Here is a 26,905-nt window from a genome sequence, read left to right as displayed (position 1 = left end):
TGGCAGAAAGTGAAGAGGAACTAAAAAGCCTCTTGATGAAAGTGAAAGTGGAGAGTGAAAAAGTTAGCTTAAAGCTCAACATTCAGAAAACGAAGATCATGGCATCCGGTCCCACCACTTCATGGGAAATAGATGGGGAAACAGTGGAAAACAGTGTCAGACTTTATTTTTCTGGGCTCCAAAATCACTACAGATGGTGACTGCAGCCATGAATTAAAAGACACTTACTCCTTGGAAGGAAAGTTATGACCAACCTAGATAGCATATTCGAAAGCAGAGACATTACTTTGCCAACAAAGGTTCGTCTAGTCAAGGCTATGGTTTTTCCTGTGGTCATGTATGGATGTGAGAATTGGACTGTGAAGAAGGCTGAGCACCGAAGAATTGATGCTTTTGAATTGTGGTGTTGGAGAAGACTCTTGAGAGTCCCTTGGACCGCAAGGAGATCCAACCAGTCCATTCTGAAGGAGATCAGCCCTGGGATTTCTTTGGAAGGACTGATGCTAAAGCTGAAACTCCAATACTTTGGCCACCTCATGCGAAGAGTTGACTCATTGGAAAAGACTCTGACGCTGGGAGGGATTGGGGGCAAGAGGAGAAGTGGACGACAGAGGATGAGATGGCTGGATGGCATCACTGACTCGATGGACGTGAATCTCAGTGAACTCCGGGAGCTGGTGATGGACAGGGAGGCCTGGCGTGCTGCGATTCATGGGGTCGCAAAGAGTCGGACACGACTGAGCGACTGATCTGATCTGAGTTTAGTTTAATGTTTTACATTGCTGTTTTTAAATTTTTAACTATTTTTGGACAAGGGGCCCTACATTTTCATTTTGTACTGGGCCTAGCCAGTCATGTAGCCAGTCTTGCCTCTCTTCTACATCTTCAAACATCTTCAGTTTCTCTTTAGGCAGTGGTTTTCAGCTTTGGCTGCATAGTGGAACTTTAAAAAAATCCTGAGGCCAGGGCCCCATTCCCAGAGATTTGATTTAACTAGACAGAGTTGTGGCTAGGACAGCAGGACTGTAAAAGCTCTCCCTGGGGGTTCTGTTGTGCAACCAAGATTGAGAACCAGAGTTCCAAGGGTTCTTCTTCCTGGCTATAAAAGTGCTCATCTCTTACATCCTGAAACAGATATTTATAGACTCTGATTCTCCATCAAGCTATAGTTTCATGTTTTTCTTCCTGTTACAAAAACAGTTAAATTTTTGTAAGAGGATTTGATGCCCCCTCCCCACTGCTCCTTTGCATTATCAGTTTCTGAAGAGGCATGATAAAAATCTTCCACTGTGATTATGGATTTGCTTATTCATTTAATATTTATTTTTACCATGTATAATGCCTAAAAAGTCTAAAGCTAATCCTTATTATTCCGTTAAATATCACCTTATCTGTCAATCTGTTACATACATACAGATTCAAAATAGTTTTATCTTTCTGATGATCAAAAATTTTTTTAAATTGAAGTATAGTTGACTTTCCATTTCAGTTTCAAATGAACAAACAGTAATTCAACATTTAATAGATTATACCCCATACAAAGTTATCATAAAGTATTAGCTATACTCCCTGTACTGTACACTACATCCTTGTAACTTATTTTATACCTAGTGGTTTGTACCTCTTAATCTCCTTTACCTATTTTGCTCCTGTCCTCACCCTTCTCCCTCTTGGTAAACAGTTTGTTTTCTGTATCTGTGAATTTGTGTCTGTTTTATTTTTAAGATTCTCCTGATTATTAAAAACCATTAAATAGCATCTTTATCTTTATGTTTTCCCTAAATTTTCTCTCCCCACCACAATATATGGATAACAGCTTATTTTGATTTGTATTTGCCTGATATTTCTTCTTCTGTCCCTTTATTTTCAAGTTTCTGTGTCATAATTTAGGTAAAAGGATATAAATCTTAAAACTACTTAAAAAATAAATCAGCACTCTTTCTTTTAAACTTGAAAATAATTTTTTCTTCCTTCCTCCTTATTATTTTTTTTAAACTGGTGTCTTTAATCGTTTCTTGTGTTACTGATATATTTGGATTTTTCTGCCTATTTTGTTTTGTACTTTCTATTTTCCCATGTTCTCTCTTTTTTCTTATTTTTTTTATTCCTCTATGGTTTGGCAATATTCATTTTAGTTTTTACTTATTATCTTCACATTTTTAACATTTACAATTAATGCAACAAATTATAGATTTACTCAATATTATAAGCCTCTCCCCAAACAATAAAAAGAACTTAGCTTTCATTCTGAGCACCACCCTCCTCATCTTCCATGTTAGCATGGTGTAGTATTTTAGTTCTTATTGTCTGATACTCTCCAAACCAGTACTTCTGTTTTTATTTCAGTATATAAATGTTTAATTCTAATTGCTTCTTTGGATTTTCATTTTCCCGGGTATATGTAAAATTTAATAAAATGTGTATGCTTTTCTCTCTTTTATCTCTCATGTCTTAAGTCCCATGTTTTCTCCAGCTTTTTGGTCTTGGGCAATCTAATATGGAAAGATAAAGTCTCAGGGTAGTTTTAATTTGGATCTTTTACGAAGATGAGACTGAGTACCTTTTTATGTTTCTGAGAACTGTCTGCTCATATCTTTTGCTCATTTTTATAGGTTAGTTTTTTCTAATCACTTTGAAGCTCTCTGATGTATTAGAGAAGATAGCTCTTTGTATTATGAGCTGCAAATGTGACTTTTTTGCCATGTAGAATTTTATAATTATTTTTTAACTGTGCCACACAACATGCAGAATCTTAGTTCCCCAACCAGGGATTGAACCCATGACCTTTGCAGCAGAAGCATGTTGTCTTAACCACTGGACTGCTAGGGAAGTCCCTGAAACTTGAAAGTTTCATTCCTTGGTTTCTAATCAACATTTATAGTACATTAGATTAGATGTTATAATAGACCAGATTAAAATTATAGTATTATACATTTTTCAGCAATTTTAATGATTTTTTTAAATTAAATGAAATATTTATTGTTGTTGTTTAGTTGATAAGTCCAGAGAGGGCAATGCACCCCACTCCAGTACTCTTGTCTGGAAAATCCCATGGGCGGAGGAGCCCGGTAGGCTGCAGTCCATGGGGTCTCGAAGAGTCGGACACGACTGAGCGACTTCACTTTCACTTTTCACTTTCATCCATTGGAGAAGGAAATGGCAACCCACTCCAGTGTTCTTGCCTGGAGAATCCCAGGGATGGGGGAGCCTGGTGGGCTGCCGTCTATGGGGTTGCACAGAGTCGGACACAACTGAAGTGACTTAGCAGTAGCAGTTGCTAAGTCATGTCCATCTCTTGTGATCCCACAGTCTATAGCCTGCCAGGCTTCACTGTCCATGGGATTTCCCAGGTAAGAATACTGGAGTGGGTTGCCATTTCCTTTTATAGGGGATCTTCCTGACCCAGAACACCCATGTGTCTTCTGCATTGGCAGATGGACTCTTTGCCACTGAGCTATGAGGGAAGCCTTGAACTATTTATACCTGGACTTTAAATTTAGGAACATGGCTATGGAGTCTGGTTTGAAATATCATGACTGAAAATATTTGTCATTAATAAGCACATTACTAGTTCTGTTAAGTTAGAACTTAAAAAACTAAATATTGAACTGATAGGACATAATCCAAATCCCACCTGTGTTTTCCAGTCTTTTTTATGGAAAAAATAGTTCTCAAAGAAATTCAGAGGTTCCTTTCTCTTCAGCATTTCTAATTTCTGTATGTCCTTGAATGGCTTTCCCATTACCACTCCATCCACATTAGGAAACAGTGGAAAGATGGGTATTTTTGAATATGGGCTATCTGAAGGAGGATTGCATTCTGAAAAGATAAAAACTGGTATCATGAAAAAATGTAAGAAGAAATTCCCATAGAAGACATAAATGTAAAAAAAAAAAAAAAGACATAAATGTGGTGCCTAATTTACTCTTTGCCTATTCATCTCCTCAGTGGCCCTGCTACCCCTTCTTCATTCTCCTGCTCCCACCACCCCACCCATCCACAGACTTTCATCTTCATCCAGGTGTCTAGGGATTCAGGTAAAATGTACATTTGTTTCAAATGATATCTGTGTGACAGACCAGTCACTCAGAATAGGCTGTGGCCCTACTCTTAAAGTACTTGGCATCTAGTATTTATTTCTGACCAGTAATATACACATACATCCTTTACAATGGTGGGGAGAGGACAAATGACTCTTACTCTTGAGCTCGTCAAGAAATTTAAATAAATCCTTTTCTTTCATTATTGCAATCCGAGCAGCATTAGCGAAGGCAGCTGTGCTTGAGCTTGGAGGTGTGCATATGTCTGGCTTAAATCTCCTTTTTCCATAACCCGTAGTATCAGGGCTCCACACCATTCCTGAGGTGGTTTCCTGGAATTTTCTTCGGAAATAGCTAAGAAATAAAGATAATTTAAGAGATGGTTAAAAAGTGCCTGACTGTTGGACAGAAAGAAAAAAGAAGTTAATTTGCAAGTTATATATGCTGAATATGTTTAAGTTTAATTTGTATAGTCATTTAATATCATTTATGTGACATTTATAGAATATCTACTGACATTTTCCACAGACCATTTGATTACTTTATATATGCAGTCCCTGGGCTCTGGCTTCCTTCCTCTGCTCCAAGACTTCCCAGTCTTGTCTAGCAAAACACCTAGCAATTTTGATCTCTGACAAACCCTTAAGTGGTATCAACTTGACTATAAACATTAGTCATGCCTACTATTATATTATTTTGTGGTTTGTTTTCTAAAATTGAAGTGCAGCTTCTGTACAATATCATATGCTGCAGGTGTATAATATAGTAATTTTATGCTGGGTTTTAAAATGCAACATTTTTTAAATTAAAAGAAATTCTCATTGCAGAGAATCTGGAAGAGTTAGAAAAGTATAAAGAAAATGTTACCAGTAATCTTATTATCCACAGATGTCTACAGTAAATCACTACTGTAATTCTTTATAGTGTGTGTGTGTGTGTGTGTGTGTGTGTGTACATGTGTGTGCAGTCATGTGTATGAATGTATTTAGGAGATATGTTACTGTGCATTTTAGGTTATAAATTCTTTATGTACCACAGGCTACATATGGTAAAGGACTCTAATTCATAGCACAAACATTCCCAAAGGTATGTTTGGAATATCAGTGACAGGTCAGATTCCTTCTTGCTGCTGAGACACAGACTCCTCTTAGCAGCTGAGGTATGGATCTGGTTGCTCACTGCTTAGATGGAAAAATGTGTTTCTCACTGCTTTGCTGCAGTGGGGGCTTCAGTACCAAAGTGGAAGATCTCACAGTGTGCTGAGTGGAGGAATGTCCCAGAGAACAAGATATAGGACCTTGCTTCTCACTACTTCACAGGTTTCTTTCTACTACAGCATCAGGAGGCTTCACTTCTCTCTGGGATGGTGATGAGCAACCTTTCTTTTCCTCTCAGGAAGAGGGAAAGAACTTGTTCTAAATATTGGAGCTGCAGCAGTGGTTGGGTAGGAGATGTGCTGATCGTGTTCTGATTGGAATCTGGTTTGTAATCAGATACTTCCTTCCCTAACCTTTTTTAAAAAAATTTATTTTATATTGGAGTATAGTTGCTTAACAATGTTGTTAGTTACAAGTGTACCACAGAGTAGTTCAGTTATCCGTATCCATGTAGCTATTCTTTTTCATATTATTTACCCATTTAGGATACTACAGAGTATTGAGCAGAGTTCCCTGTAAGTCCCTGTGGTTACCTTTTTAAACTGTTTATTTTGTAGTGGGGTATAGCCGATTAACAAACAGTGTTGTGATAGTTTCAGGTGACAGCGAAGGCACTCACCCATACATACACACGCATTCATTCTCCTCCAAACTCCCTCCCTTCCAGGCTGCCACGTAACATTCACTGAACAGAGTTCTATGTGCTATACAGTAGGTCCTTGTTGGTTATCCATTTTAAATGTAGCAGTGTGTACATGTCCATCCCAAATCACCTAACTATTCCTTTCCCCTGTTCCTCGCCCCAGAAACCATAAGCTCATTCTCTGTTTGCGAGTCTGTTTCTGTTTTGTAAATAAGTTCATCTGTGTCATTTTTAAAAGATTCCACATATAAGCGTTATCATATCATACTTGTCTTTTTCTGCCTGGCTTACTTAGTAGGATAATCTCCAGGTTTATCCATGTTGCTGCAAATGTCATGATTTCGTTCTTTTTAACGGCTGAGTAATATTCCATTGTATATATGTATCACATCTTCTTTATCCATTCATCTATCAATGGACATTTTGGTTGCATCCATGTATACAGTGCTGCAATGAATGCTGGATATATCCTTTCAAACCAGGTTTTTCTCTGATATATGCCCAGGAGTGGGATTGCTGGGTCATATGGTAGCTCTAGTTTTAGTTTCTTAAGGAACCTGAATGTTATTTTCCACAGTGGCTGTGACCAACTTATAGCACCACCAGCAGTTTAGTAGGGTTCCCTTTTCTCCATTCTCTCCAGTATTTATTGGCTGTAGACTTTTTGATGGTGGTCATTCTGACTGATGTGAGGTGATATCTCAATGTAGTTTTGAGTTGTATTTCTCAATAAACTGTGGAAAATTCTGTAAGAGATGGGAATACCAGACCACCTCACTTGCCTCTTGAGAAGCCTGTATGCAGGTCAGGAAGCAACAGTTAGAACTGGACATGGAACAACAGACTGGTTCTAAATAGGAAAAGGAGTACATCAAGGCTGTATATTGTCACCCTGCTTATTTAACTTATTAACCTGCAGAGTACATCATGAGAAACACTGGGCTGGATGAAGCACAAGCTGGAATCAAGATGGCCAGGAAAAATATCAATAACCTCAGATATGCAGATGACAGCACTCTTATGGCAGAAGGTGAAGAAGAACTAAAGAGCCTCTTGCTGAAAGTGAAAGAAGAGAGTGAAAAAGTTGGCTTAAAGCTCAACATTCAGAAAACGAAGATCATGGCATCCAGTCCCATCACTTCATGGCAAATAGATGGGGAAACAGTGGCTGACTTTATTTTTGGGGGCTCCAAAATCACTGAAGATGGTGATTGCACCCATGAAATTAAAAGACACTTACTCCTTGGAAGGAAAGTTATGACCAACCTAGACAGCATATTCAAAAGCAGGGGCATTACTTTGCCAACAAAGGTCCATCTAGTCAACCACAAGGCTGTGGTTTTTCCAGTGGTCTATGGATGTAAGAGTTGGACCATAAAGAAAGCTGAGCGCCAAAGAATTGATGGTTTTGAACTGTGGTGTTGGAGAAGACTCTTGAGAGTCCCTTGGACTGCAAGGAGATCCAACAAGTCCATCCTAAAGGAGATCAGTCCTGGGTGTTCATTGGAGGGACTGATGTTGAAACTGAAACTCCAATACTTCGGCCACATGATGAAAAGAGCTGACTCATTTGAAAAGACCCTGATGCTGGGAAAGATTGAGGGCAGGAGGAGAAGGGGATGACAAAGGATGAGATGGTTGGATGGCATCACTGATCCGATGGACATGGGTTTGGGTGGACTCTGGGAGTTGGTGATGGACAAGGAGGCCTGGCGTGCTGCGGTTCATGGGGTTGCAAAGAGTCGGACATGCCTGAGCGACTGAACTGAACTGAATGATTAACAATGTTGAGCATCTTCTCATGTGCTTCTTGGCCATCTGTATGCCTTCTTTGGAGAAATTTCTATTTAGGTCTTCTGCTCATTTTTTGACTCATTGATTTTTTAAAAATTAATTAATTAATTTATTTTTGGTTGTGCTGGGTCTTCACTGCTGCACAAGCATTTCTCTAGTTGAGGGAAACAGGGGCTACTCTTGTTGTGGTACACAGGCTTCTTGTGGTGGTGGCTTCTCTTGTTGCTGAGCACAGGCTGTAGGATGTGTGGGCTTCAGTAATCGCGGCAGATGGGCTCGGCAGTTGCTGCTTCCGGGCTCTACAGCACAGGCTCAACAGCTGAGGCGTGTGGGCTTAGCTGCTCTGTTGGGCTTAGCTGCTCTGTGGCATATGAGATCTTCCTGAATCAGGGATCAAACCTGTGTCTCCTGCATTGGCAGGTGGTTTCTTTACCACCGAGCCACCAGGGAAGTGCAGGGTTGTTTGTTTTTTTCATGTTGAGCCACTTGTACTTCCTCTCCTCATCTTGAATCCATCCATCCACAATGTTCTCACTTGCCTCTAAATACAGAATAATGCTTGTTTTTCTCAGTGTAATTTAATTCCTACCAGGTTCTTTAAGGCTCATCTTTCTCTTCTTTCAAAGGAATCCCTACAGACTTGATGGCTCTGGTGTGGTCCTCAAACCAGCAGCAGCAGCAGCAGCATTGGGAACTTCCTAGAAATATAAATTCTTGGGCCTCACACAAACCTCCTGAATCAGAAACCCTGGAGTCCAGTGATGTGGTTTGACAATTGCTCTAGGTAATCTTGATGCATGCCCAAGTTTGAAAACTGTTGTTCTAGTCTACACTTCCCCTTCCCTGAAACTCTAATCTTTGTCTGATAATTGTATACCAGGTTATGTTTACAACTGTTTCCTTTCTTCCCTCTTTCCCTTCTTTCCTTCCTTCCTTTTTTCCTGTTTCAATCTTTCTTCACTAACACAGGTTTTCCTTATCTATCTCTTGATCTTTGGATGTAGATTCATACTTAAGAGTGAGAATAAATACTCTTAAAGGCCAACTGGAAGCTCTTTGGTGTGGTGGGTCTTATTGAGTAGGAAGTTTACTGTCAGGTAACTGATTGGAGCATTGTTTCATTAAGGGTCTTTTAATTGTGGTTGTCTGGGTTTTTTCTCTCTGTGGTTGTCTAGTCAATTTCTCTGGAGAGGGGTCCTCTAATATTTTATCTAGTATAAAAATCTAGCTGTTAATGGGATTTAGGGAAGGGGAAGGTGGCTGGTAGAGTCTCACCATTCAGTAAGTGGAATTGCATGTAACCCTGTTTTCACTGATACCCTCATCCTCAGTTATGTCTGATCTCCCTGAGCCCAAACAATCTTTCTGGTACAACCTCTTCAGAGAGTTAACTGCCAAGCAGTCACTTGGTTGTGTGGGGTTAGAGAGAGGAATCTAAGGGTCAACCTACTTCTCAATGCTACTTTCAACTAGTATTTGTATTCTGGGCTCCCTACACCTCTGCTTTATCGAGCCCATCTTTGCATGAAATGTTCCCTTGGTAAATCTAATTTTCTTGAAGAGATCACTAGTCTTTCCCATTCTGTTGTTTTCTTCTATTTCTTTGCATTGATCGCTGAGGAAGGCTTTCTTATCTCTCCTTGCTATTCTTTGGAACTCTGCATTCAGATGCTTATATCTTTCCTTTTCTCCTTTGCTTTTTGCTTCTCTTCTTTTCACAGCTCTTTGTAAGGCCTCCTCAGACAGCCATTTTGCTTTTTTGCATTTCTTTTCCACGGGGATGGTCTTGATCCCTGTCTCCTGTACAATGTCATGAACCTCTGTCCATAGTTCATCAGGCATTGATGCTGAAGCTGAAACTCCAATACTTTGGCCACCTCATGCGAAAAGTTGACTCATTGGAAAAGACCCTGATGCTGGGAGAGATTGGGGGCAGGAGGAGAGGATGGGGATTGGGGACGACAGAAGATGAGATGGCTGGATGGCATCACCAACTTGATGAACATTAGTTTGGGTAAATTCCAGGAGTTGGTGATGGACAGGGAGGCCTGGCGTGCTGTGATTCATGGGGTCACAAAGAGTCAGACACGACTGAGCAACTGAGCTGACTGACTGACACCTCTGCTGCCTTTAGAGGTTCCTAGTGTCTCAATTCCTGAGTGTTTCAAGTGTTCTGCAGTGAGAACTGGCTTGCTTCTTTACTGAAGCCATTCAAGTTTAAGCTTCTTCTGATCTCACTAGCCTGTAAACAGTCATTCATTTCCTGTCCAGCTTCCAATTATGTTGATATCATTTTTCAGCTCTTATTCCTGTTTTTATGCCCTCTAAGATGCTTTTACTATTATTTTAGTGCAATTTCAGAAGGGAGAAAAAGTTAAAACATGCACTTATTCTAGTATATTTAACATGACTGCTATCTTTTAACCCTCTAAACCTTGGCTTTCTTCCCATCACCCTTTTGGAACTGAAGTTCACTTATGATTTCTTAAACTACCAAAGCTAATTCCATCCATTCAGTCCTCATTTTACCTGGCCTCACTTTAGTATTTAATACTGGTATAAAACCTCTCCTGTTGAATTTATCTGTGACCTTGGTTTCTCTATTCCTTACTATCCTGGTTCTCTTCTTTTTTTTCAATTTGGCTGTGCTGGGTCTTAGTTGCAGCATGTGGGATCTTCATTGCCCAGTATGTGAGGATTAGAATAGATAATATGTATATTCTATGCTTATATACATAGGTGAAAGTGTTAGTCGCTTAGTCATGTCTGACTCTTGCAACTCCATGAACTATAGCCTGCCAGGCTCTTCTGTCCGTGGAATTCAGGCAAGAATACTGGAGTGGGTAGCCATTGCCTTCTCCAAGGGATTTTCCCAACCCAGGTATCGAACCCAGGTCTTCTGCATTGCAGGTAGACTCTTTACCTTCTGAGCCACCAGGGAAGCCCGTATACATAACACATAATGATAATAGTTAACATTCATTGAGGTCGTATGTTTGCTAAGCAGTGTACCTGCATTACCAGATGTCCTTACAATTGTCCTATAATTGTGTTACAGGTATTACTATTCTCATTCTACAGATGAGGAAACTGAGGCTCAGAGGTTAAGAATGTGATACATTTGTGTACCAATATCAGTGATTTAACACATGTATTTGACTTGGAATGAAGTGTAGAATGTTGCATACCCTCTGTTCTACATCTGATCGAGGTGGGGGACAGTATAAAGAGATTACCTGTTGAGGAGCAGAGGATATTTTACATTGTTGGTGGTATTCTATAATTTTAAATCTCTTTAAGTGGGATAGTAGAATTCTTTGAAAGAATAATGCTTTTCAAAGTAGAATGCTTTGAAAAGACTGATAATGGCAACATTTAATTTTTGCAATACCATGATAGAACTATACTGAGGAAATGTACCTCTAGTGACATTTGCTGGAATAAACACATTTGGGTGTGAGAATATTTCCTTATCCTATTCTAAAGTCTAATTTTGGCTCTGCTCCAGTCCAAAGACTACTTTGGGAGGTATGACATTGCTGCCCTTTGTCCCAAAGGACTTTTTCAGAGCTCCCGAGAGATCCAGAGTGAATGGGAGTATCTTACAATCAAACTCAGTTTCCAAGCTCACCCCAAGTCATTCCAGAACAGTCTTATTCCTCTGTAGTTTTCCAGCCCAGAGCAGGAGAAGCTGAACTTTTATTTTTTTGGTCATGTTGCTGGGCTTGCAGGATCTCAGTTCCCTTATCAGGGATTGAACCTGGGTCACCACACTGAAAGCCTGGAATCTTAACCACCAGGCCACTAGGGAACTTCCGAAGCTGAACTTTCTGGGCTATCTTAGGCTCTCAGTGGGGTCCTGAGATGGTCTGAATCAGCCTTGCAGTTTCAGAACTAGGCAGTGCTATGAGGTCTCATGTTGCGGCACATGAGTAGCTAGCTGCCTGCGCACCTTCTCCTTGTTTCGGGGCAGATCTGTGGAGATGTTAGGATGTCAGGGAGAGGCAGTTGCTTTGTAAAGTCCTCCTAAGTGTTGCTGAAGTCATTTTTGTTCCTTTGCCACCTACCTTACTATTTCCGATATTGCCTTTTTGGGTAAGGCTGAAGTCTCTATAAGCTTTGATAGGATTTCAAACAACAGGATCCCTGGGTTGCCAGCTAAATCTAAACAGGTCCCCTTTTCTGGAACTATGGAGGGGAAAAAAAAGATTCAAAATGCCTTCTGAAAAAAAATTATCATAAAAAGTGTTAAAGTGACAGTCATTTTACTGTATATACAATATTAAAACCAAGTCAAAAACTAAAGAATTATAAACAAACATTAGAAGTCTGTTCTGTTTGGCAGGAAGGTCATTTTGATTACTGAACAGACAAAATAATCATGGGATTTAAAATGAAATACTTTAGTTCAGTGACTTCTAAGTAAATGTAGTAATACATTTAACATAAACATGAATTATGTGTTAAGGACTATTGTTCCGTTCGTCTATGAAAAGGAACTGCTGATAAACATAACTCTGGTGTGCAGGCAAACCCTTGTTACTATAGCGATACTTGAAACAGTAACTTCTGTTTATACTAAGACAGTTCATAGCTTACGAAAGGATGTCTTTTTAAAAACTGTATACAGTATCTGGAATTTGGAATGTATTTATCTGGAAAACATGATATGAATAAGGTCAGATTTTCCAAGGCAGCTTGTTAAACTTGTAAACAAACCATGGAGAACTAATAGCCATAATTTGAGTGTATCTCCAAGTTGTTTAAACCTTGTGTGAGAACATGTTCTGGAACCTCCAGCAGACTCTCCTGCTCTCACACTGAGGGCAGAGGTTTATTGGGGTGAGGAAGATTTTTTCAAGAATAGTGAATTATCTATACCCAAATATGCATGAGAGAGACAGCGTTTTCCTAAAAATATATGAAATGAAAGTGTTGGTCACTTAGCCCATGGACTGTAGCCCACGAGGCTCCTTTGTCCATGGAATTCTCTAGGCAAGAATACTGGAGTGGATTGCCATTTCTTCCTCCAGGAGGTCTTCCCAACTCAGGAATCGAACCCAGGTCTCCTGCATTGCAGGCAGATTCTTTACTGCCTGAGCCACTGGGGAAGCCCCAAACATTTACAGTGCTATAGGTATACATTTTTCTTTTGTAAGAGTAGTACCTCCCAAAGTAGCACATGCATTTGGTAAAGAATTAAAGTAATATAAAGTGTAGGTCGCTCAGTTGTGTCCATCTCTGCAAGTCCATGGACCATAGCCTGCCAGGCTCCTCTGTCCGTGGAATTCTCCAGGCAAGAATACTGGAGTGGTATATAAATATAAAAGGTGACCAAAATTTTCTACACCACTGCCTGACGGTTCTCACTCAAGTCCAAAAAGCAGTGTCTCCTGCAGAAGGACTTGATGGATTTAAGTTAAAATTCTAAAACTGTATCAATTTCCTTAGCAAAATTTGTTTTAAGAGAAGCAGTACAAAAGTAAATCACATCCCAGACTACACCTGCCTGATTGGAGGTATAAAGGAACAATATTTACTATGCAGTGAATTGCAACTACCCCACTGCCATCTATTTAGCAACATACTTACCCACAGCCTTAAGGAAGCGGTTCTTATCTGTTAGCACCTTTAAAAAGTCTGAGAAGTTCACCTTCCCATCCTCTGCAACAGAGATCCAAGGGTCAGAACAAGGCTATATTCACCTTCCCATTTCACATATACCTCTATATTTTATTATTAGGCTATCCCTGAATTGTACCCCTTTCCTCTAAAATTAAAGGATAACAACTGCTATTAGAGTGTGTTTCAATGAAAGGATAAAAATTTGGGCAGAGTTAGTGGAAACAAGTGACACTTTAATTAAATGGTGACTGACTCCCATGAAGGGTGCTGCTGATTGACTGGGACACTGGCAGGTGAGTGGGGTGTGGTGGGAAAAGGTATTGTGCTGAATACTTATTCCACACAACATACCAGCTTGGGCTACTAACCACTAGTATCCAAAGAAAACACTACTTACATGCTTAAAAAAATATCAATAAAAGTGGTGTGGCATTTAAGATTCAATATAGGTAGCTCTAGTGATGGAAGGAAGATTTGTACCATTATGATTCAAACAGAAACAAAGGGCTTGGATATCCTTGCTAATGCAGGCAGATATGGTAGAGCATTCTGGGAAGAAGAAAACTAGACCTAACTACAGTATTCTTGCCTGGAAAATCCCATGGACAGAGGAGCCTGGTAGGCTGCAGTCCATGGGGTCGCTAAGAGTCGGGCATGACTGAGAGACTTCACTTTCACTTTTCACTTTCATGCATTGGAGAAGGAAATGGCAACCCACTCCAGTATTCTTGCCTGGAAAATCCAGGGGACAGAGGAGCCTAGTGGGCTGCCATCTATGGGTTCGCACAGAGTCGGACACAACTGAAGCGACTTAGCAGCAGCAGCAGCATCTTGATATAAGAGAAGTCACTTTAGGCCTAAGCCATTTTGTCATCTAAATCTGGCCACAGTGCTTGTCCTTGTAGAAGAATAAGCTATATTCTAGTGAAGTGAGTGAAAGTCACTCAGTCATGTCTGATTCTTTGTGACTCCATGGACCATTCAGTCCATGGAATTCTCCAGGTCAGAATACTGGAGTGGGTAGCCTTTCCATTCTCCCAGGGGTTCTTCCCAACCCAGGGATCCAACCCAAGTCTCCTGCATTGCAGGCAATTCTTTACCAGCTGAGTTACATAGTTAATTATTTTAAAGGAATGAAGAATGTAAAACCAAACAGGTATTACCAGGAGATAATATATCAGTTGTAAAGACTCCCACTTCAGTTTCTAAGGTAAAGATTAGCCTGAAGCACATTCTTGAGCTGTTTTGCAGGATCCAAACCCCCTCGAGCTCTAAACCACCAAACTACCCAGAGCCTCAGGATGGTAGATGCTGACCTTTGCTGACCAGCATGACCTCCATCAACTAGAGGCTGGGCTCTGTTTGACCTTTGCCCCAGTTCTATGCTGCATACTCCTTTGCTCAAGCCCCTCCATGAATAGGTATGCATCCTTAGCTTAAAAACCTCTCCAATATTGCAGTTGGGGAGAAATTGCTTTGGGAAATATCCTCAGTGTTCTCCTTACTTATTGCAAGTAATGAATCCTCCCTTCTTCTGCTCTTAGGCTTGGCTGTGTCTTTTGGCTCAACACCCAGTAAGAGGTGAGTCCAGTTTTTGAGTAACAGTAACAGGTTATTTTTGAAATTGTCAATGTCTTTCTGTTATTTCAAGGTACTCTCCAAAATGTATATTATGACAGGTAATCTGAATCTGATATTAAATACAAGTCACTTTTGGTTTCCACACAGGCTTTTTCAAAAACTAGCCCATTTTGTAGCTTTAATTCAATTTCATAACTTATACACATACCTCACTGATAACTTTAAAGAGAAACACATATATGTACTTTTGGCAAATAAATGAGGCTTACTTCTCATGTTTATTTTGAGAGAAACATTTCTCATGTTTAGTTTGAGAGAAAAATGTATTTATAAAAACCTTCTATAAAAAAATGACAAGTCAAACTCACGATCAATATCAGCACATCTTAATTCATTATGGACATCGTGCTTCGTTAGATTCATTCCCAACTTAGCTAAAGTGCACATCATTCCATGTAAATCAATACAGCCAGTTTTATCCTTGTTAAAGAAATTGTAGGCATCTTGGAAAGCTGGGGAAATAGAATTAAGTTAAGACAGTTATTTAAGAATAAACACATATTCTAATGGAACTGGGACAGACAATACTGTTGATTGGAGGTCATGTTCTGAAAACGCATTTAGAGAAATCTGTGTACTTAATAGGCATTTCTTATAAAGAACAGTGTCCTTCCATGAGATTTGAACTAGATTAAACTACTTTGTGGAAAAGCAAAATGTAGGCAAAAATGGCTTTTGAAAATTTTTCGCACTCTAATTCCTAGAACCTGTGAATGTATTGCTTTACATGACAGAAGGGATTTTGCAGATGTAATTAAGGTAGATTATCCTGGATTATCTGAATGGATCCCTTATGAAGCAAGAGAGATGTGGCAGAAGTGAGAGATTCAAAGCAGGTGGATTTGACAGGTTGTTGCTGGTTTGAAGATGGAGAGGGTAGGTGATGTGGAATTTAGGTAGACTTAAGGGACTGAGAGAGACTCCTGGGTATCAGCCAGCAAGGAAGTTGGGACCTGAGCCCTATGACTGCAAGGAACCCCATTCTGCCAAAAACCTGAACAAGCCGCTAAGTGGATGCTCCTCCAGAGCCTCCAGATAAAAGGCCAGGCTGGCCAACACCTTCATTTTGGCCTTGTAAGACCCCAGTGAAGAGGAACCAGGAGAGCCCATCTGACTTCTGACTTACATAGAACTGAGAGGTCTGAATGTTCTGTACAGACTCAAAGTTTTTTCAAAGAAGAACTCAAGGCATTAACTGGAGTCAAAATTAGGTATATATTTTCTAAAATTAGTAAAGTGTTAGTTGTTCAGTCCTGTTCGACTCTTTGAGACCCCATGGACTATATAGCCCACTAGGCTCCTCTGTCCATGGAATTCTCCAGGCAAGAATACTGGAGGAGGTTGCCACTGCCCTCTTCAGGGGATCTTCCCAACCCAGGGATTGAACTCAGGTCTCCAGCCTTGCTGGCAGACTTTATACCATCTGAACCACCAGGAAAGCCCCAAATTAGTAAATGAAGGGGTAAATCCAGAACAAGGTAGTCGCTAAGTGGCACCAGAATAAAAGATTTCATACTGCATTCGAGTTTTAGTACCTCTATGTACAAGAGTGATTAATTCTATAGAAATTATTTTTTTTAATTTAAATTTATTTATTTTAATTGGAGGCTAATTACTTTACAATATTGTATTGGTTCTGCCACACGTCAACATGAATCCGCCACAGGTGTACACGTGTTCCCCATCCTGAACCCTCATCCCACCTCCCTCCTCGTACCATCCCTCCGGGTCATCCCAGTGCACCAGCCCCAAGCATCCTGTATCGAACCTGGACTGGCGATTTGTTTCTTATATGATATTATACATGTTACTGCCCTATAGTTATGTGAAAAATTAACATATTTCTCCTTTGATATAAGGCAGGCTTCTCAAGGGCTGGAACTATCTCTGGATAGTTCCAGAAAAAAAAAAAAAAAACTATGTTTCTTTTTTTCCTCCCAATATTTCTGGCATGTAGTAGGCATTCATGAAGCTTAATCAACAAGTACTTACTACATGCCTTCTACGTGCCAGGTGCTGCTCTAAGTGCCTGGGATACATTAGTGCACTAAATAAAGCTTCTGCCCTTATACAAACATAGTAAATAGGTAAGTTAGAGAGCGTGTTAGAAGGTGGTAAGTGCTATGGAAAAAAAAAAATAACACAGGGTTGGGGGTTTAGGATTTCTAGGGATTGAAAGATAGGTCGCTTGTATTAAAAGGTAAGATTTGAGCAAAGACTTGAAAGGTGAGAGAGTGGGTATCTGGAGGAAGGGAAGAGAGAACTAGGCAGAGGGAAGAGCTAGGGCAAAGATCCTAGGGGAATGGGCCCAGCACATTCCAGGAACAGCAAGGATGCCAGTGTGGCTGGAGCAGAGTGAGCAAGAGGAAAGGGAGTAGGAGAGGTCAGAGAGGTGATGTTATGTGGGGCTGTGTTTAAAAATTTATTTTCGATTTTATTTCAGATTGATTTTAGATGTAGTTGCAAAGAGAGCACAGAGAGTTCCTGTAGATTCCTGTATCATTAACATCTAACATTACTATAGTACATTTGTCACATCACGAGGCCAACATTGGGATAGTACTAGTAACTAAACTGCACACGTTATTTGGATTCTACTGGTTCTTCCCTCCACTCTTTTCCTGTTCCAGGATCCTGTCCACACCACATTATTACATTTAGTTGTCATGTTTTTTGGGCCTCTTCTCTCTAACAGTTTATCAGTCTTTCCTTTTTTTTTTTTTTTTGCTGACACTCTTGCAACTTTTGAGGAGTGTTATTCAGGTGTTTTGTGGAAGTCCTTCAATTTGGGTTTTTCTGCTGTTTTTCTCATGGTTCAGTTCAGTTTCAGTTCAGTTGCTCAGTCGTGTCCGACTCTTTGCGACCCCATGAATCGCAGCACGCCAGGCCTCCCTGTCCATCACCAACTCCCGGAGTTCACTCAGACTCACGTCCATCGAGTCAGTGATGCCATCCAGCCATCTCATCCTCTGTCGTCCCCTTCTCCTCCTGCCCGCAATCCCTCCCAGCATCAGAGTCTTTTCCAATGAGTCAACTCTTCACATGAGGTGGCCAAAGTACTGGAGTTTCAGCTTTAGCATCATTCCTTCCAAGGAAATCCCTGGTTAGCCTGAGATTATGGGTTTGGGGAAGGGAAACCACAGAAGTGAAGTGCTGTTCTCATCATTATGTCAAGGCTATCAACATGACTTATCACTGATGAGGTAACTTCAGGTAAAAATCTGAGGTCTGTCAGATTTTTCCAGTGTAAATTTCTTTCCTTTCCTTTTCATATTCTACTCTTTGAAAGCAAGTTGCTAAGGGTAGTCTAGGTTAAAGGGACAGAGGGCCCAGGGGAATGGGGAATTAAGCTCCACCTCCTGGAAGAGGTAGTATCTATTAATACACTATTTGGATTTCTTTTGTAAGAGAGATTGGTATCTTCTTCATTTAAAAAACTCAATCATTTATTTTGTCATTTATATTTATATTAGGGACATCAATTTTTTTTAATGCTTTGAGTTATAATCCACTACTATTCATTTTATTGCTCAAACTGTTCCAGCTCTGGCTGTTGGGAGGTCTTTAAGGTTGGCTTCTGTATCCCTTGACACGCTCCTGTTCTTTTGCATTCTGAGCATCTCCTAACTTTCTGGCACTGCAAGATGTTCCATGTTCATCTTGTATATTCTCCGTCCAAGCCCTCAAATCAGCCATTTGTCCAAGGAACTCTGGTTCTTTGACAGGAGACTGACCCTGGAAATCACGATCTAGGTGCTAGGTATGCTTGCGGCTATGGGGGTGTCAGTGCTTCTGTCTTCTCAGCAAACAGAGCTAGCAAGTATATGCACATATACTAACCCATGTACATACACGTATCTCTATTTCTTGATCTAGCCATCTGCATCCATATTAAGCTAAACATGAGTTTATACTGACCTCTCACTCTAATCCAGTTCCACTGTTTCACTTTAGCCTTCTACCCTTGTTTATCTGAAACCTCTCACTCCAACAGAGAGAAACCTGGATCCCACCATCTACCATTCGGTCACTTACATATTCAACCTATGTATACATGTACAATAGTTTTAGAATTGTTCATCTATACCCCTATGAAACAACTTGTTAGATGTTTATACTAATTAGTTGTTTCATACTAATTAGAGCATGGTTCTCATTACCTCGCATTTGTGAAGGGCTCAACTTCCTTTCTTTGTGCTGTAATTGACATGGCAGAAGTCCTGGTAAATCTTTATCCCTGAGGAAAGAGATGTGTATTGAAACCAGCAAATATTAGTTCCATTCATCAGTTTTTGCTGACTGGAGTGGCTGTAAGTACCAAAATATATCGAGTCACACTACCTAAGGGTCCTGTTACTGTCAATTGCCAATAGCTACAGGATGGGCAGTGATATTGGTTATGGAGGTCCTCGTCTGCCCTAGACTTGCCCATCATCCTAACCCCTTAAAATTTTTTATTTCTTCCATTTTACAAGAGGAAACTGAGGCTCAGAGGGATTAAATAACTTGTCCTGAGTCATAAAGATAATAAATGGAAGCCCTGGGATTCAAATCCAGGTTTATTTGACTCCAGTGCTGAAGAATATAAGCCTTACACGATTCCTATTGTTAGAAATATAAGTTGTTTCAAATTTTTAATGTTTAAATAATCTTATTATGATGAATATACTTATAGCAAAACTTTTGCTTTCATGTTTATTTTACAACTTTGCCAAACTGTATTTTTACCAGCATATGGGGAGAGAGCAGTAGATTGATTTCTGCCGATCTCCCACCTCCCTCTGCTGCTCAGTGTCTCATGTCAACTGTATCTATCTATTAACATCTCTCATCAAGAGAGAACAGTTCTGGAAAGTTTGGAACCCTGGATGACCTTTTGTTTCCTCAGAAAATAAGATCTGAAAAAAAGGAGAAGATGAATACTTTGGGGATTATTTTATATATATCTGCAGTGATGTGTTATTATTTTAGGAACATAAAAATGTATTATGCAAAATTGGATTTTTAATAATATGGTAATTTAATAATAAATTTATAATAAACACAATTTTATGGATATATTTTATTTAAAATACATCTGGTTTTAAATTTTTTTCTATTTTTTAAAAATATATTTTTAATTGGAGGACAATTGCTTTACAACATTATGTTAGTTTCTGCTGAACAACCATGTGAATCTACCGTAAGTACACATATATCCCCACCCAACATTTAGTTTTGACACTCGTAGAACTAAAGGTTTTAAGAAATATGTAATCTCTCAGTTTTTGTGCTTTTACAATAATAAATTTAAAAAGTAAAACTAGAAGAAATATAAACATAGAAGTTAGATTAAAAAATTATGGTTTATGAATGTAGTTTCCTCTACAGTATCTAGTTAATTCGTCAGCTCATTTTTAAAGAGGGACCTGGGAAAAAAGAAGGTGATAAGGTCTCAAAGTGCACTAATCTCAACATTTTTGACACGGAGTTTTATCTAATTAGTCTTATTTTCACAGCTTTTACTAACATTGATTTCTTCTGGTGTTTGCTTTTTATTACTGACTTGATACCTTTACTCAGGTTATTTTATATTCATTGTTTATAATTCTAAATATAAACAGATTACTTTCGCATGATATAAATGATGCAGTAGATGGAGAAATATGAAGTTCTTAAGAAGCAAGAGGAAAGTAGAAGGCCAGGCAATGCAATCTTATTGTGCTCCGTCGCTCAGTTGTGTCTGACTCTTTGTGACCCCACGGAGGCCACCAGGCTCCTCTGTCCTTGAAATTTTCCAGGCAAGAACACTGGAGTGGGTTGTCAGGCCCTCCTCAAGGGAATCATCTCATGTCTTTATTCAGTTCAGTTCAGTTGCTCAGTCGTCTCTGACTCTTTGAGATCCCATGAACTGCAGCACGCCAGGGCTCCCTGTCCATCACCAACTCCTGGAGTTTACCCAAACTCATGTCCATTGAGTCTGTGATGCCATCTAACCATCTCATCCTCTGTCATCCCCTTCTCCTCCTACTTGCAATCTTTTCCCAACATCAGGGTCTTTTGAAATGAGTCAGCTCTTCGCATCAGGTGGTCAAAATATTGGAGTTTCAGCTTCAAAATCAGTTCTTCCAATGAACACCCAGGACTGATTTCCTTTAGGATGGACTAGTTGGATCTCCTTGCAGTCCAAAGGACTCTCAAGAGTCTTCTCCAACAACCACAATTCAAATGTATAAATTCTTTGGCACTCAGCTTTCTTGATAGTCCAATTCTCACATCCATACATGACCACTGGAAAAACCATAGCTTTGACGACATGACATTTGTTGGCAAAGTAATGTCTCTGCTTTTCAATATGCTATCTAGGTTGGTCATAACTTTCCTTCCAAGGAGCAAGCATCTTTTAATTTCATGGCTTCAGTCACCATCTGCAGTGATTTTGGAGCCCCCCAAAATAAAGTCAGACACTGTTCCCACTGTTTCCCCATCTATTTGCCATGAAGTGATGGGACCGGATGCCATGATCTTCGTTTTCTGAATGTTGAGCTTTAAGCCAACTTTTTCACTCTCCTCTTTCACTTTCATCAAGAGGCTCTTTAGTTCTTCACTTTCTGCCACAAGGGTGGTGTCATCTGCATATCTGAGGTTATTGATATTTCTCTCAGCAATCTTGATTCCAGCTTGTGCTTCCTCCAGCCCAGCGTTTCTCATGATGTATTCTGCATAGAAGTTAAATAAGCAGGGTGACAATATACAGCCTTGACATACTCCTTTTCCTATTTGGAATCAGTCTGTTGTTCCATGTCCAGTTCTAACTGTTGCTTCCTGACCTGCATACAGGCTTCTCAAGAGGCAGGTCAGTGGTCTGGTATTCCTATCTCTTTCAGAATTTTCCACAGTTTATTGTGATCCACACAATCAAAGCCTTTGGCATAGTCAATAAAGCAGAAATAGATGTTTTTTCTGGAACTCTCTTGCTTTTTCGATGATCCAGCAGATGTTGGCAATTTGATCTCTGGTTCCTCTGCCTTTTCTAAAACCAGCTTGAACATCTGGAAGTTCATGGTTCATGTATTGCTGAAGCCTGGCTTGGAGAATTTTGAGCATTACTTTACTAGCGTGTGAGATGAGTGCAGTTGTGCAGTAGTTTGAGCATTCTTTGGCATTGCCTTTCTTTGGGGTTGGAATGAAAACTGACCTTTTCCAGTCCTGTGGCCACTGCTAAATTTTCCAAATTTGCTGGCATATTGAGTGCAGCAGTTTTACAGCATCGTCTTTCAGGATTTGAAATAGCTCAACTGGAATTCCATCAGCTCCACTAGCTTTGTTCGTAGTGATGCTTTCTAAGGCCCACTTGACTTCACATTCCAGGATGTCTGGCTCTAGGTCAGTGATCACACCATCGTGATTATCTGGGTCATGAAGATCTTTTTTGTACAGTTCTGTGTATTCTTGCCACCTCTTCTTAATATCTTCTGTTTCTGTTAGGTGTATACCATTTCTGTCCTTTATTGACCCCATCTTTGCATGAAATGTTCCCTTGGTAAATCTAATTTTCTAAAAGAGATCTCTAGTCTTTCCTATTCTATTGTTTTCCTCTTTCTTTGCACTGATCTCTAAGGAAGGCTTTCTTATCTCTCCTTGCTATTCTTTGAAACTCTGCATTCAAATGGGTATATCTTTCCTTTTCTCCTTTGCTTTTCACTTCTCTTCTTTTCACAGCTATTTGTAAGGCCTCCTCAGACAGCCGTTTTGCTTTTTTGCATTTCTTTTTCTTGGGGATGGCCTTGATCCCTGTCTCCTGTACAGTGTCACGAACCTCCGTCCATAGTTCATCAGGCACTCTGTCTATCAGATCTAGTCCCTTAAATCTATTTCTCACTTCCACTGTATAGTCATAAGGGATTTGATTTAGGTCATACCTGAATGATCTAGTGGTTTTCTCCACTTATTCAATTTCAGTCTGAATTTGGCAATAAGGAATTCATGATCTGAGCCACAGTCAGCTCTTGGTCTTGTTTTTGCTGACTGTATAGAGCTTCTCCATCTTTGGCTGGAAAGAATATAATCAATCTGATTTTGGTGTTGATCATCTGGTGATGTCCATGTGTAGAGTCTTCTCTTGTGCTGTTGAAAGAGGGTATTTGCTATGACCAGTGTGTTCTCTTGGCAAAACTCTATTAGCCTTTGCCCTGCTTCATTCTGTATTCCAAGGCCAAATGATGTATAGATCATTTGTATAGTATAGTAGTAGATATACTGTGGGCAGGAATCCCTTAGAAGAAATGGAGTAGCCATCATAGTCAACAAGAGTCTGAAATGCAGTACTTGGATGCAATCTCAAAAAGGACAGAATGATCTCTGTTCGTTTCCAAGGCAAACCATTCAATATCAGGTAATCCAAGCCTATGCCCCGACCAGTAATGCTGAAGATGCTGAAGTTGAATGGTTCTATGAAGTCTTTATTAGTTACGATTAAAAAAACATACTCTTGGCAGAATTCCAAACCTTATCTTTGCTCAAACATGAGAAATGTTGTTGTTTTTTTTTTTTTACTTAAAAAATTATTTTATTTTACAGAGTTTCAAAGGTTCAAAAAACTTTAGATTTGGAATGAACCCAGTATAGCTTCTCATCTCATGTAGGAATTCCCTCTACATGTGATATTATCTAATCTTTGCTTGACTACTTTCAGTAACAAGGAAGTCACCACTTCAAAAGGCAATTTGCAATAAAGGGTAAAGGAACAATGAGATCAAGGGATCTGGCTGCTCTAAGGTCTTGGGGCTCCCTGGTGGTTCAGCTGGTAAAGAAGCTGGCTGCCAATGCAGGAGATTTGGTTTCAGTCCCTGAGTTGGGAAGATAACCTGGAGAAGGAAATGGCAATCTACTCCAGTATTATTGCCTGGAAAATTCCATGGACAGCCAGACTCAGTTCATGCGGTCACAAAGAGTTGTTCACAAATGAGTGTGCATGTGTGTGTGTGTGTGTGTGTGAATGCATACACACACAGAAGGTTGTCTTACCCATGTCCCAATAAAGAAAGTTAGTAATACATTCTTGTAGCAAATGCACGGTTAAGGACATTAGGAGAAACACTCTCAAAATGACAAGGAAAATGGATAATTGTGAGAGAGGAGAGAGGCTTCTCGACTTATGATCGGATAAAATTTGCACCAGGCTTTTACTTTCAGTCATTAGTGGTTACTGTTTATTGGAATTTGTAGTAATCATACTGAGAAAAAGGCAAACCTCCCTTCCCAATTTTATTTTTAAAATTTCATTTTACTTTTTATATTTTGAGCCACTTGGCATTTGGGATCAGTTCTCTGATCAGAGATTGAACCCCCTTGGAGTCTTAACCAGTGGACCATCAGGGAAGTCCCCATTCCAACTTTAGCCCAAGGTTAGTCAGAGTTAATTTACAGATTTCATTTTACTGGCCATTTTTGAGCTACATACTCTTTTTCTGTATTCAGACGCTTAGGAGTTTATTATCCTCTAAATTCATTCTCCTTTAAACTGATACTTAATATGTCTTAATGTGTAACTGACAACCTCTAGCCCTCTGGAGTATTCTGTCCCAGCACACAAAAATAGCCTCTTGTTTGGAAGAACTCTTTGTTTCTCTTCTTTTTTGCTGAACCACACAGCTGTGGGATCTCAGTTCCCTGACCAGAGATCAAACCGGGGCCCTCAGCAGTGAGAGCACCAAGTCCTAACCACTGGACCACTAAGGAATTCTCCCTCTTTGTTTCTCTAGTCAAAAGGACATATATATATATATATATATATTTCATAAAAAATATTTATCTTCAATTCAGATGTTTTGTTTTATAATTAACTATCACAGAATGGATCCATGAGGAGGTTTCTCACTTGTTTCATTATAGCCTTTATGTATTTAATATATTCATCATAATAATTTTTATCTTAATATATAGATCACCTTAATAAATTCATAACTTACCTCCTACTGTGGAAGTTGGGTACTTTTGTTAAAGGATTCAGTTTAAATTTTGCTTTAATTTCAGAAACTGCCATGGGGCCAGTAACTCTGTCTGGAATTCAGAAGATACCATTAAGGATCAAATCACAGATTAATTTTTTTCTATACTTTTACAACTTTCCCAGCTCAGGACCTGGAGTTTGAAGTCCTGGGCCTCAAAGAATGATAATATGTACAAATGCAAGTGAGAGATATGTGCATGTTGGGAGTTGGAAGGCCATGTGGACAGGCCCCTTTAGTATCCCAAGATCTCTAAGCAAAATTTCCTGCCATTGCTCCTCCTTCATAGTGAAGTGAAAGTCGTTCAGGTGTGTCTGACTCTTTGCGACCCCATGGACTATACAGTCCATGGAATTCTCCAGGCCAGAATACTGGAGTGGGTAGCCGTTCCCGTCTCCAGGGGATCTTCCCAACCTAGGGATCGAACCCAGGTCTTTCACATTGCAGGCAGATTCTTTACCAGCTGAGCCATAAGGGAAGCCCAAGAATACTGGAGTGGGTAGCCTATGCCTTCTCCAGTGGATCTTCCTGACCCAGGAATCAAACTGGGGTCTCCTGCATTGCAGGTGGATTCTTTACCATCTGTGCTGTTAGGGAAGCCCCCTGAATATATTAGTATTATTCTGATCCTATATAAAAATAAGTGGTAAAGCATCCTGGAAATATTTAGAAAAAATTGTTTAAAGACAACATTTATTTTTCATCTCAAGACATTATAGCATTTGCAATTTGCTAGTTGTTAGTGTCTTGGATAGCTACCTGGTAGTAAGTAGCTTTTCCCAGAGGTTCCTTCTGGTCCAGCCCTGCCCAATCAGTTCTTATGAACCCACTGGTCTTTATTAAAAGTAAGAATATGTGTGGGATATAATGCTGTTTTGCTACCCTAGACCCTCCTGAATGGACTCTCAACCACTATGGTCTTCCTAGTCCTTCCTTTCTACTTCTGCATAGCTTATAAATCAGGACCTGTGGACCAGAAGCTGGGTTGGTAGGGTTTCCCCCTTTTATTGTTGATCTTTTTCTCTTTTTAATATAGAGTTCTGACTTAGGAATAGTAGACTATCACATACTATTAAACCATGAAGAAAAAGTCTCTAATATTTGGTTAGAATTCAATTTTCCAAAGTTTTTATCTCATTCTCTGGAAAACTGTTGTTTCTAAATAACTCAACTACATGTGCCCAAAATCTAGAAACCTACCACAGAGCTGGGAACTCTGGAGAGGCTTGACAATTTAGGCAGTTGAAAGGTGCTGTGAAATCATCCTCATGGCTCAAAATAACCATTACTTTAAAAAACTACCTTCAATCTCTCACTGAGATGATAGACTTTAAAATAAAGGACTCTTCATAGATTCCTATACAATCTGGATATTTACCTACTTCTAAGTGGTGCTACTTATAACTTCTGGGCTTCAATCAGATTAAGAATCCAATAAAGGGTTTGTTCCATCACACAACTGTGACCTCATTCACTTCTCAGGCTCAAGCCCAGGTGAGAATGACCCAAAAGCTCCTTCCAGCTTTAGAGTAATTGTGATTTCAATTCAATGTGCTTCATTCAGCACCTGTAGGTTATGTGTGGGTATGTAACAGAGTCAGAATATTTTGACACTAGTGGGATTTCAGGGAAGGGGGAGTTGTTGTTGTTTTTAATTCTGTATTAACATATTTTCACACTAAACAGTTGTGAATTGAAAGTTGTTCAAGTAAAAAATTTAAACCAATTGCTTTGGTTGAATTCTGATTAAGAACCATTTCATTAATTGTTTATATCCAGAAAGAAGGACAAAATCAAACTCATAGATTTGTAGTCTATGGTATTACTGAAAAGAGTGATTTTAAAAGAGCAATTAAAGAAAGCATTATAATTGTTTTAACTTTAGTATTCAAGATCCGACAGGTCTTGGCATTTAAATCATCTAAGCAGAGAATTGGAAGTGTCCCTAGTTTTCACAATGGCTAAGCACAGATACCTCTGGCAAAGGCTTAGCTTGAGCCCCTCAGGTTGTTTCAG

At 39.6% G+C, this 26,905-nt stretch overlaps 1 protein-coding gene across 3 annotated transcripts in view; it reads right to left on the bottom strand.

The window, feature by feature from the left end:
- Positions 1 to 26,905, bottom strand: part of EFCAB3 (EF-hand calcium binding domain 3) — a 147,495-nt gene that overhangs the window by 6,897 nt on the left and 113,693 nt on the right. Inside the window, exons 1-8 of one of the 3 annotated variants that reach the window (XM_059878080.1) lie at positions 26,268 to 26,449; positions 24,851 to 24,941; positions 19,061 to 19,137; positions 15,209 to 15,352; positions 13,227 to 13,298; positions 11,702 to 11,822; positions 4,201 to 4,394; positions 3,635 to 3,819 (exon numbers count right to left, since the gene is read on the bottom strand). In XM_059878080.1, the coding sequence (XP_059734063.1) occupies positions 3,635 to 3,819; positions 4,201 to 4,394; positions 11,702 to 11,822; positions 13,227 to 13,298; positions 15,209 to 15,352; positions 19,061 to 19,137; positions 24,851 to 24,924 (867 nt within the window). In that variant the 5' untranslated portion in view covers positions 24,925 to 24,941; positions 26,268 to 26,449. 3 annotated transcript variants of the gene reach the window in all.

This window comes from Bos taurus, chromosome 19, assembly GCF_002263795.3.
Source record: "Bos taurus isolate L1 Dominette 01449 registration number 42190680 breed Hereford chromosome 19, ARS-UCD2.0, whole genome shotgun sequence".
In the NCBI taxonomy this organism is placed as follows: Eukaryota; Metazoa; Chordata; class Mammalia; order Artiodactyla; family Bovidae; genus Bos; species Bos taurus.
Note: the sequence above shows the minus strand (reverse complement) of the source record. Positions and strands in the feature narration are given on the sequence as shown.